This window comes from Xenopus laevis, chromosome 9_10S (assembly GCF_017654675.1).
Source record: "Xenopus laevis strain J_2021 chromosome 9_10S, Xenopus_laevis_v10.1, whole genome shotgun sequence".
NCBI lineage: Eukaryota > Metazoa > Chordata > Amphibia > Anura > Pipidae > Xenopus > Xenopus laevis.
In genome coordinates this window covers 12,527,148-12,539,892 of record NC_054388.1, presented here as the reverse complement: position 1 = coordinate 12,539,892, position 12,745 = coordinate 12,527,148, and the positions used below count along the sequence as shown (strand labels likewise).

General features: G+C 41.6%; 1 protein-coding gene across 1 annotated transcript in view; it reads left to right on the top strand.

The window, feature by feature from the left end:
- Nucleotides 1-12,462, top strand: part of bmp7.1.S (bone morphogenetic protein 7, gene 1 S homeolog) — a 60,180-nt gene extending 47,718 nt beyond the window's left edge. The window contains exons 3-7 of the mRNA XM_018238203.2: nt 2,464-2,612; nt 7,254-7,451; nt 9,544-9,620; nt 9,975-10,085; nt 11,657-12,462. Coding sequence (XP_018093692.1) covers nt 2,464-2,612; nt 7,254-7,451; nt 9,544-9,620; nt 9,975-10,085; nt 11,657-11,806 — 685 coding nt within the window. The 3' untranslated portion in view covers nt 11,807-12,462. The remainder of the gene's footprint in view (nt 1-2,463; nt 2,613-7,253; nt 7,452-9,543; nt 9,621-9,974; nt 10,086-11,656) is intronic.
- Nucleotides 12,463-12,745: the final 283 nt, after the last annotated feature.

The window sequence follows — 12,745 nt, the reverse complement described above, 5'->3', positions numbered from 1 at the left end:
CTAAATGATCCCTCTGTTGATTCAATCAAGTTGCATGAAAGATTTACTAGCCTATAAATAAGGCAGGCTGTGGGGCTCAGTCCTTAGGTGGTCTTATAGTAGAGGGGGGGGGGAAATGGCCAGTTAGGGGTGAGTGCTTATTTGTACCCTGGGTACCCCTGGAACTATAGCAGGGTGACTGTTACCCCAATGTTTCTATATATCTGTAACCTTATTATGAGCTAAGGGGGCCCAGTCTGAAGGTCAGTTAGGGTGAGATTTGGGGTGAGTGCTTATTTGTACCCTGGGTACCCCTGGAACTATAGCAGGGTGACTGTTACCCCAGTGTTTCTATATATCTGTAATCTTGTTATGAGCTAAGGGGGCCCAGCCTGAAGGCCAGTTAAGGGGAGATTTGGGGTGAGTGCTTATTTGTGCCCTGGGTACCCCTGGAACTATAGCAGGGTGACTGTTACCCCAATGTTTCTATATGTATATGTAATCTTGTTATGAGCGAAGGGGGCCCAGCCTGAAGGTCAGTTAGGGGGAGATTTTGGGTGAGTGCTTATTTGTACCCTGGGTACCCCTGGAACTATATCAGGGTGACTGTTACCCCAATGTTTCTATTTATCTGTAACCTAGTTATGAGCTAAGGGGGCTCAGCCTGAAGGCCAGTTAGGGGGAGATTTGGGGTGAGTGCTTATTTGTGCCCTGGGTACCTCTGGAACTATAGCAAGGTGACTGTTACCTCAATGTTTCTATATATCTGTAACCTTGTTATGAAGGCTGAAGGCCAGTTAGGGGGAGATTTGGGGTGAGTGCTTATTTCCTGTCTTTGAAACACAGCTTCAAGGTCAGTTGGGGTGAAATTTGGAGTAAACGCTTATTTGCTGTACTAGATGTTCCAGGAAGAATAACATAACTAACATACATTTATAATCTTTATTTGATTTAGGGTGGCGATGTGGCCAAATGTTTGGCCAGTTGGGTGGGCTTGAACCCAGTGGGTATAATGGGGTGTATGGAATCTGCCATTTTTTCTTATATTCAATAAGTATAGAAAATCCAATAAATATAGTTTATTAGTTGCAGTACTACTTCTCACCAGTATGATGGTTGTACTTGTATTTCTAAGCCATCAACCCAGCGGTGGAACTTACTCTCTCTGCCACACTCTGTGACCGTCACCATCCATTAAACCCGGAACATTCTTTTCACGTGGCGTATATGTGACTTTATCTGGACTCTATTACACATCACCCAGTAACTCTTTACATTCGGGTGCCGGAAGTGTTCTGTTACAGGTCTCAGTCGCTCAAAGGAGGAGCATAAAAACATTGCTCATTTGTGTTTATCCATTAATACCATAGCTATGCCCCTGTGCCCTTTTCTCTGTATGGCAGCTCCTATACTTATTTCTAAATAGAAATATACAAGCGGGGTTGGACTGGGCTGGCAGGATACCAGGAAAAAGCCCAATGGGCCCTGCCGACCCAGACCTGATCCCTGTCTGCCCTGTGCCTTTGCTTCACAATGACCTTCCTCCCCTGGTCCCGGCAAAAGTAAGTATAATGTGCTGCTGGCAAGGGCCCTAGTGGGGGCATCTGGGCAGGGGCAATACTGGGGCAGCAGCCCCAATACTGCCTCCCCTCTCCCGCTCTACACTTAAAACATCAGCATCACAGTGGGTCAAGGGTCAAGCATCGCTAGAGCAAAGTGTGCACTAGCGGAACTGAATTTTTGGGTTAAAACCAGGCAATTTGTCTCTTAAAGGAATTCTTCAATGTAAAAATAAAAACTAGGTAAATAAAAAAAAATATGTAATATAGTTAGGTAGCCAAAAATGTAATGTATAAAGGCTGGAGTGACTGGATGTGTAACATAATAGCCAAAACACTACTTCCTGCTTTGCAGCTCTCTTGCTTTCCACTGATTGGTTACCAGGCAGTAACCAATCAGTGATTTGACGGGGGGGACATGGGTCATATATGTTGCTTTTGAATCTGAGCTGAAGGCTGAGGATCAATTGCACACTCACTGAACAGATATGTACAATGTGGCCTCCCTTCAAGTTGCTGACTAATTCAGAGTTAGAGAGCTGAAAAGCAGGAAGTAGTATTCTGGCTATTATGTTACACATCCAGTCACTCCAGCCTTTATACATTACATTTTTGCCTAACTAACTATATTAGGAACATTTTTTATTTTGCACAACCTATCTATTTAGCCACTTTTTATTTTTACACTGAACTGTCCCTTTGAAGTTACAAGAGGTGGTGTTTTTCTGCCCCTTGTAACTGGCCACTTGCTCCTGGGGCCTCGCACTCCCCAGTCCAACTCTGTGTACTTACTTGTAATAGTCTCTACCTACTGCAGTATTTCAGCTTATTACCTATATTATATATATAATATATAAGATATATAACTGTTCTAAGTTGATTCATGACCCACACACCTGTGACTTACCTGCATGTCTATCCTTAGAGACTCTGACCTGTACGAACTGGACTCGAGAACGATCTGGGCTGCAGAAGAAGGATGGCTGGTGTTTGATATCACAACGACCAGTAACCATTGGGTGGTGAACCCTCAATACAACCTTGGATTGCAGCTGTCTGTGGAGAGTATTGATGGTAAGATCAACATGGGTACTCGGTATATGTGTTGTGCCACTGAAATACCCATCCTGTTGCCCTATAATGATACAGTATTGCTTGCACGTAGGGTTGCCACCTTTAGTTAAAAAATAACCAGCCGATGGGGGGCGGGTACAAAAAGGAGGCGGTCCATGATGCAAAAGGGGGTGGGGCTATGCAGCATGACACACAAAGGGGCGGAGCAACATCGCGGCGATGTGAAGAATGCTACAAAAAAGGTAAGTTCTGCGCAAATGGGGGCAGGCCGAGGGCTTTTTTTTAAAGGATATTACAAATTACTGGCAACTGCATTGCCGGTAAATTTGTAATACCGGCCCCGGCCTTGGCAGGTGTTTTACCGGCTAGGCCGGTAAAATACCGGCCGGATGGCAACCCTAGCTGCCAGGGTCAAAACTTCCTGCCCGGTTTTCCAAATAAGGAAAACCAGGCAGAATTCCCTTGATTGACACGGTGATTGGCCACACCCCTTATGTCATGGACACTCCCATCTACATCACGGATCCGCCCACTGACATCACAGCCCCCTGCCTGGTCTCCACAGTTTCAAAAGGTGGCAACCCTAGCTTGTGAAGACAGTATCCCTTTAAAACTGGATATCATAAGTATCAAAAAAATGCACAGTGTTCTTTTATTATGTGCAGGTATGGGACCTGTTATCTAGAATGCTCGTGACCTGGTGTTTTCTGAATAAGGGATTTTTCTGTAATTTGGATCTAATAAGGAAAATCGCCCCCTGACGTCACAGCAACACCCCCTGCCCGGTCTCCACCGTTTCAAAAGGTGTCAACCCTATTTGGATCTCCCTAAATTTGTTAGTATACATCGAAAAAATAAAAACACCAAGACAAATTAAACTTTAAAATTGCACAGACTTTAATAAGAAATAACTTACCAAAACTCCGCTTGCCCTCCTCTTTAGAAAGCTATCGGGCAATCCATCGCGCGGCGCTCGATTTCTCCTTCCTGCCTTCCTTATAGGAGATAGCAAGGGAGGAAAAATCGAGTGTCGCATGATGGATCGTCGCCGTGCCGCCTTTTCTGAAGAGGAGCACAATCGGAGTTTCGGTAATTTCTTAGGCTTTGCATTTTAAAGTTTAATTTGTCTTGGTGTTTTTTTTCTATGTATTCTAACGATTTTTTTTTTTAAATTACTGGTCCTTTACTCTACTAAAAAATGATGTAAATATGAATCAACCTCAATAGGCTGGTTTTGCTTCCAATAAGGATTAATTATAACTTAGATGAAGTACTAGCTACTGTTTTATTATTACAAAGATAAAGGAAATTGTTTTTAAAAATGTTAATTATTTGATTTAAGTGGGGTCTATGGGAGATGTCGTTCCAGTAATTCAGAGCTTTCTGGATAACAGGTTTCTGGATAACAAATCCCATACCCGGTATTTGGTATGAACCCATACCACATTTACCCAAAAACTGCTTTTTACCTAATCTTCTGCTACACTATTTCAAGAGTCAGAACCAGAAAACAGTACGGGATAACCACATATTAGGGACGGGCAAATTTTTTCGCCTTGTTTCGCCACAGAAATGACGCCCATAGACTTGTATGGTGTCGTGCAACAAAAAAAATTTCGCCACGCGTCAAAAAAATTTCGCCACGCGTCAAAAGACGCCCATAGACTTTAATGGGCATTGGCGACATTTCGCCTGCGGCGAATTTTTAACCAAACGGGTCAAATTCGCCCATCCCTACCAGATATCTCTTTTTTTGATTAAGGTATAATTGTAATCCAATTGTGTGATAATAGGTAATTTAGATTGGCTAGTACAGATATGGGATCTGTAATCCGGAAACCCGTATTATGGAATTCCTGTCTCCCATAGACTCCATTTTATCCAAATAATCAACATTTTTCACAATGATTTCTGTGTAATAATAAAAACAGTAACTTGTACTTGATCCCAACTAAGACATAATTAATCCTTATTGGAGGCAAAACCAGACTTTTGGGTTTATTTAATGTTTATATGATTTTCTAGTAGAGTTAAGGTATGAAGATCCAAATTACTGAAAGATCTGTTATCCGGAAAACCCAAACATTCACTGTGAACCATTCACTTGCAATAACAGTGTCTCTTGACTAGTGTAGATAATTACTTTTATCACAATGTTAAAAATACTAAACTTTTGTCTAGTATATGGCTGAAAATTAGTAGATGAGTCGTCGTTTAGTACAATTCCTAGAATAAATGGTGAGTCACTTACTAAAAAAGAGAAATATTTCTTTACAAGTGGGATTCAGTGGGGCAGTGAATTGTCCATGCGCTAATTAACCCACTGGAGCTTATTTTATCATTTCCCCATCACACACACACAAACAATGGCTTTTGTTTCACCAGAAACAATTTAAATAGACTGTAATTTTAAATGTGGGAGTAAACCGCAGTACCCAGAGTGATCCCACGCAGCTCTGTACAATATACCCTGCAGTTAGTGATATCACCGGTTCTACCTGATGTTCCCTGTATAACTTAGCCTGTAGCCTTGTGCCTTTATATGGTCACAGACCCCTTCAGTGACTTCTAATATCCTTATCATTTACAGTAGGGGGTACATTATCCCTTATAATACATGAGTGATACTCAGAGTTCCCTGTATAACTCAGCCTGCAGCCTTGTGCCTTTATATGGTCACAGAACATCTCCTCGGTGACTTCTAATATCCTTATCATTTACAGTAGGGGGTACATTATCCCTTATAATACATGAGTGATACTCAGAGTTCCCTGTATAACTCAGCCTGCAGCCTTGTGCCTTTATATGGTCACAGAACCCCTCAGTGACTTCTGATATCCTTATCATTTACAGTAGGGGATACATTATCCCTTATGAATCTGGTAATTGTGCACATGTCAGATAGAATTTATTTAACCTGCAAATGCACAAACAGTCTGATGTATTCCTCTCTGAGAAGCCAAATGGAGAATAACAGCCCAAGCCTTAGGATTCTGCCTATTTTATCTTTATGTTTTTGGTACCAGTGAATTAATGTACCATACGCCAGTACCCAGTATCCTCTCTCCGTCTGTAAATCTCCATGTGTCTCCTTGTTAATTGCCTGGGACGACTTTAACGTGACCCAGCGCTCTATCCCATTCGCCTGCAGACTTGTAACACATTTAATGGGCAGCATTTGTTTTCTGTTCTGCACCAATTACCCGCAGGCTGGAATTTAAGATTCTCCGGAGAAAAAATTTATACTTTTTTTTTTGCAGTTTTTTTTTTATTTATGGGCTTATATCTTTTAAAAGGAGAGTGAACTTTGTGGAACCTTGCAAATTAAAAAAAAAAAATCCACTTTTTAACCTATTGAAGGATGATGGGAATTGTAGTTCCTTTTACAGTGCAACTTCTAGCTGTGTAACATCACTGAATTAACATCATTTTATGCATACCTACCAACTGTCCCATTTTTAGAGGGACAGTCCCTCTTTTGACAGCTCAACCCGCAGTCCCTCCTTTGCACTGGAAAGTCCCGATTTTCTCTGCACTGAACAGCCAGAAAAAGAAACAATGTTTCTAACTTAATTGTCTTTTGGCAGATAGCCCAGAACAGCCACAGCAGCAGATACAATAGTTTTGTAACAATTTTGAGATAAGGAAATAAGTAAATGCAACAATATAAGATAACAGGTCCCTTGGCAGAAGTTAGACTCACAGCTTAAAGGGCAATTCACCTTTGTTAGCAAAACTGTAATAACTGGAAAAAAACACAGAAATATGTTCAAACTTTCATAACCTGCCAAATTTTGTAAAATGAACATGGTAATTAGGGGGTGTGGCCACAAAAATGGGCGTATTAAATTTTTGTCCTTTTTATTTCCAAAATGTTGGGAGGTATGTTTTATGGCTCCTGGCCCAGCTCAAGGTCATCAAATAAACAGATCTTTTCTTAGTTGGCCAACTACGTACATTCTGGGCCAGTCAGACTGGTCTGACCGTTCAGCCTGGGATAAATGCAGTAGGGATGCACAGAATCCAGGTTTTGGTTCGGGATTCAGACTTTTTCAGCAGGGTTCAGATTTGGCTGAATCCTTGTGTCTGGCCGAACCAAATATATATATGCAAATTAGGGGTGGGAATAGGGTTGCCACCTGTCCAGTTTTGACCTGGGCAGCCCGGTAATTTGAAGGGCTGCCCGGGTCAGAACTTCCTGCCCGGGTTTCCAAATTAGAAAAACCGTGCAGAATTCCCTATGATTGGCAAGGCAATAGGCCAATCGCCGATCGGCGCATCATAGCCACGCCCCCTGATGTCATAAACCCACCCCTCCACATCATTGCCCTGCCCGGTCTCCACTGGCAGAAAAGGTGGCAACCCTAGGTGGGAAGGGAAATCATGTGAGTTTCATCACAAAACAAGGGAATAAAAAAAAAATCCACTTTTTTCTTTCCTGCCCCTAATTTGCATATGTAAAATAGGCTTCAGTTCGGTATTTGGCCAAATCTTTCACAAAGGATTGGGGGATTCAGCCGAATCCAAAATAATGGATTCGGTGCGTCCCTATATTGCAGGCCGATGTGTAAGTGCCGTTTGAACACAGCTGACCTTTGTTACCTGATACTTTTTCAAACCATTGGTGTTTTTCCCCCTCAGGACAGAGCATTAATCCCAAAATGGCAGGCCTCATAGGAACCAACGGGCCGCACAATAAACAGCCCTTCATGGTGGCGTTCTTTAAAGCCACTGAAATCCACCTGCGCAGCATTCGATCGGCCGGCGGGAAGCAGCGAAACCAAAATAGATCCAAAGGACCAAAGGGCCAAGAGGCGCTACGGGTGGCTAATATTGCAGGTGGGGCCATGAAAATCTGTCCGTTCTGCTTGTCCTATTCATTTGTATATGTGAAGGAACCTTTCCACAGGACATAATGTATCCTGATTGAATTCTGCTCCTTATAACTGTTATAAATGTTTCTGTTATAACCTCCAACATCAAAACATTATGATGTTCAGAGTTCACACTCTTACCGGATCAGAGACTATTTCAGGTGCAAGGGTCAAATTTTGCCATAAAGATTAGCAGAAGGACTCGCACTCCATTTTGTCGTGAATTAAATGTGTTTTATTTTCAATGCATAGCCAACATTTCATCCCACTTTAGGGCCTTTCTCAAGAAAGAGCTGCACTCCATATTGTCATGAATTAAATGTGTTTTATTTTCAATGCATAGCCAACGTTTCGTCACATGTGCTCCGAAACTTTGGATATTCACTGAAAATAAAAAACATTTAATTCACGAAAAAATGGAGTGGGGGTCCTTCTGCTAATGTTTATATTAGGGATGCACCGAATCCACTATTTTGGATTTGGCCAAACCCCCGAATCCTTCTCGGAAGATTCGGCCAAATACCAAACCGAATCCGAACCCTAATTTGCATATGCAAATTAGGGGTGGGAAGGGGAAAACATTTTTTACTTCCTTGTTTTGTGACAAAAAGTCACCCAATTTCCTTCTCCGCCCTAATTTGCATATGCAAATTAGGATCCGGATTCAGTTGGACAGAAGGATTCGGCCGAATCTGAATCCTGCTGAAAAAGGTCGAATCCTGGCCAAATCCCGAACCGAATCCTGGATTCGGTGCATCCCTACTTTATATATATATATATATATATGTAAAATCCAACAAAGCTGCTGCACTCTCAGGATTTTCAAAATATAGCAAACAAGATTTATTTAAACAGAAAATACAAGCAGAATACTCAACATTTCGTTCTAGTACAGGGACCTTTGTCCGGAGAATGTACACAAGTTGTGTACATGCTTCTGCTGAAGGTCCCTGTATAACATTGAGTATTCTGCTTGTATTTTCTGTTTAAATAAATCTTTTTTGCTATTTTTGTTTGTTTTTATAGGTTTTTGTTGCTTTGGCACCCAGTTATAGATGTAGTATATGGTGTGCACTATAAATATATATATATATAGCCCTGGGTTTGGGTGAATAATGGCAGAGTTCTGGCATAACTGGGACATGGAGCATAAAATTGTGAGCAAGTGGCAATTTTTTTTTCATTGGAGTAGGGATCCACTATTTTGGATTCGGCCAAACCCCCTAATCGTTCACGAAAGATTTGGCCGAATTGCGAACCGAAACGGAATCCTAATTTGAATATGCAAATTAGGGGTGTGAAGGGGAAAACATTTTTTACTTCCTTGTTTTGTGACAAAAAGTCACGAGATTTCCCTCCCCGCCCCTAATTTGTATATGCAAATTACGATTCAGATTCAGTTCGGCTGGGCAGAAGGATTCGGCCGAATCCGAATCCTGCTGAAAAAGGCAGAATCCCGAACCGAATCTTGGATTCGGTGCATTCCTACATTGGAGTCCTATATTCGTTGTTGGCAGGGCACACCAACCCAGGGGCCCAGATGACGAGTGGGCAAAAAATTGGGAAGGACCCTGCTAATTTAGTAGTGTAGGCCCCATGATTACTAATGGCTGCCCTGTGTACAGTTCCTTCTTCCTACTTGAAAACCCAGCCCTAATGCATGGTAACCCTATATCTGATTAACATTAATAAATATATTGTAGCTGGAGCTTTTGGGGTACAGTGCAGAATCTTGGGTACAACTGCATGTCCTTACCTGACACACACGTCTGTATCACTGGAGATAAATATATACAGTGCTACAGAGTATGTTGGTGCTTTATGAATGATTGTGATAATAAATGCAAGCCACTCCCCTAATGTGTTAGACTCTCTTTCAAAATGTTCTCTGAAATTGCAGTCTTTACCCACCCTAACAGTAAACTTGTCTCTGAGAATCTCAATCATGTGACTTACAGCCCCCCACCCTTGAATGTGGGAGTCTGTGTACCCCTTAGAAGCACCCCATCAAACACTACTGTGACTTTATCACTGATTCTTTTCATTTTATATTGTAGAAAACAGCAGCACTGATCAGAAACAAGCTTGCAAGAAACACGAGTTGTACGTCAGCTTCAAAGACCTTGGCTGGCAGGTAATAGCATAATATCGGGGTACATTTTTCCTTTAAAGAGTAATAGCTTGCAGGTGATTGTTTGTTTTGCTGAATTCCAAGGGGACTCACCAATGGCGTAACTAGATATCACGGGGCCCCACAGCTACTGTTATTATTTTTCAGACTTCCAAAATGTCTAAAGGTTGACCTGTTTTACCAATATTTATTATAAAATTGTATATGAATCTGAGCCTCATGGAGCCCCTATACCTCCTGCAGTTGCAGGGTCTGCTTCGTCTGTAGTTACACCCCTGGTACCAACCCGGCAGGTTTTACGTTGGTAACACTGTGTATGATTTACTAATGCAGGGTAATATTTCATCTTTTCTCCAGGACTGGATTATCGCCCCCGAGGGATACGCAGCATTTTATTGTGAAGGGGAGTGCGCATTCCCTCTCAATTCATACATGAACGCAACAAATCACGCCATTGTACAGACTCTGGTAAGGTTAAAATTAAATATTCAAATCGGAGAAAAAAAAAAAAGTTTTATCAATTGTGGACAAAATTGATAAAACACAGAGGTTTGAAAGGTTTTAAAGATTCAGTTTGGATGAATCCATATCCTGAAAAAAATTGCTAGAATTTGCCCCAAACCCAGGTCCGGATTTGTGGCGAGGCCACATAGGCCCGGGCCTAGGGCAGCAAAAAATAGGGGCGGCATGCCGCCCAGCCACATTATGGGGACGTGTGCGTCCCCATTTAATTACACCAGCTGCGCCGGCGCTTTTTCGCCTGGTCGGACCGCCTGCCCAAACCAGAATCCTGGATTTGGTGAATCCCTATCGGATAGAAATTGAAACTGCTTATTTAGTATAGTACAGTAAATTTGGTTTAAAAAAGACACACGTCCGTCAAGTCCAACATTTTAACTCCATTATAACTTGCCTAACTGCTAGTTGATCCAGAGGAAGGCAAAAAAAAACCATCTGAAGCCTCTCCAATTTGCCTCAGAGGGGGAAAAAATCCTTCCTGAAAAAAAAATCCTTTCTTCCAAAATGATAAAAGGAAATGGGACCAGTCCCTGGATCAACTTGTACTATGAGCTATTTCCCATAACCCTGTATTCCCTCACTTGCTAAACACCATCCAACCCCTTCTTATACCTATCTAATGTATCAGCCTGTACCACTGATTCAGGGAGACAATTCCACATCTTCACAGCTCTCACTGTAAGAAACCCCTTCCCAATATTTAGGTGGAACCTTGCTTTCTTCTAATAGGAATGGGTGACCTTGTGTCAGCTGGAAAGACCTACTGGTAAATAAAGCATTAGAGAGATTATTATATGATCCCCTTATATATTTATACAGGTATAGGATCCCTTATCTGGAAACCCGATAGCCGGAATGCTCCAAATTACGGAATGGCTGTCTCCCATAGACTCCATTTTATCCAAATAATCCAGATTTTTAAAAATGATTTCCTGTTTCTCTGTAATAATAAAACAGTAGCTTGTACTTGATCCCAACTGAGATAGAATTAATCCTTATTGGAAGCAAAATCGGCCTATTGGGTTTATCTAATGTTTAAATGAATTTCTAGTAGACTTAAGGCATGAAGACCCAAATTACGGAAAGATCCATTATCCAGAAAACCCCAGGTCCCGAGAATTCGGGATAACAGGTCCCATACCTGTACATAGTTATCATATCTCTGCTTAAGCGCCTCTTCTCCAGTGTGAACATCCCCAATTTGGCCAGTCTTTCCTCATAGCTAAGATTTTCCAATTTACCAGCTCAGTTGCCCTTCTCTTTACCCTCTCTAATACAATAATGTCTTGTACGGTATATTCTAGATGGAGCCTTACCAGTGCTCTATACAGTAAAATAATGACCCCCTCCTCCCAAAGGGGGTCAGTGCCCCACTGGGGACCCTATACTTTCTCCTCCTGTAGCCCCAAGAATTAATACATTGAGCTATACCCTCATTCCATACAGTAACTAAGAAGCAGCAACTATCCATACATAAAAATACAAAAATATAAAAAGTTATGCTGTCTGTCTCTTTGTAGGTTCATTTCATCAACCCAGACACTGTTCCAAAGCCATGCTGCGCCCCTACCCAGCTCAACGCCATCTCCGTCCTTTACTTTGATGACAGCTCCAATGTAATCCTTAAGAAATACAGAAACATGGTGGTCAGAGCCTGTGGATGCCACTAGCCATTAGAGGAAGACGACTGAAAGCTGTCCAATCATTTTTTGCTCATTGACTTGCCCCATAAAACCAGTGGCATGGATATGACTAGCAATCAGCTGCTGTACAACTATAACATACCTTGTTTTGTAGATTCATCCCCAACGTGAATGTCCATATCCATGCAGCTAATTTTGGGGTTTTTTGTCCTTTTTTGCACAGTTAAGTCAAGGCAGACTGTCTTGGACAGAGAAGTTCTGTTGTTCTGCCTATAACTGAAGCAGGAAAAAAATTAATTTGTGGACTAAAAACAATGATGGAGTAGAGACGGATCACCACTGCCTACAGTATATGTCATAATGTCACCATGGAAGGGGCCCTAGATGATACAATGCTGTGGTTCTCTTTTGCAAATGCTGTCTATTTAATATCACTCCTTTGATGTTTCATTATAATCTCGGCAGGGTAGATTTATGTTCGTTTGGGCTAATCAATGCATAAGAGCCCTGTTGCCATCAGAGAGGATTCTGGGAAACAGAGACACAGGGTTTATTTTTATACAGAGAGTTTGAATTGTGCCTCTGAGCTGCCATCTTTGTTTAACTCCAAAGACTGAGAATATGTTCTGAAATAACGGAAATATATGTACAGGTGATAAAAATAATAAATCAGTTCTTCTCAAGTGCCTGTTGTATTGCCAACATCATGTCCCAGCATACACTGCAGCTTAGATGCAACTCCACCAATTGTATCACCCTCTTAGCTATTAGATATTATAAAGTATTTAAAGAAAGGGAAAGACGATATAAAAAATGTCCTCAGCTCCTGAACCAAAAAATTGAGCAACACTTTTATTTATTAAAATCCAAATGCCAAAAAAATTTGAATTTTTCATGATTTACTATACCCCGAGGCTGCTAAAAGTCAGAATCCGAAAATACTCCATCTCCAAGCTGTCGGGGGCC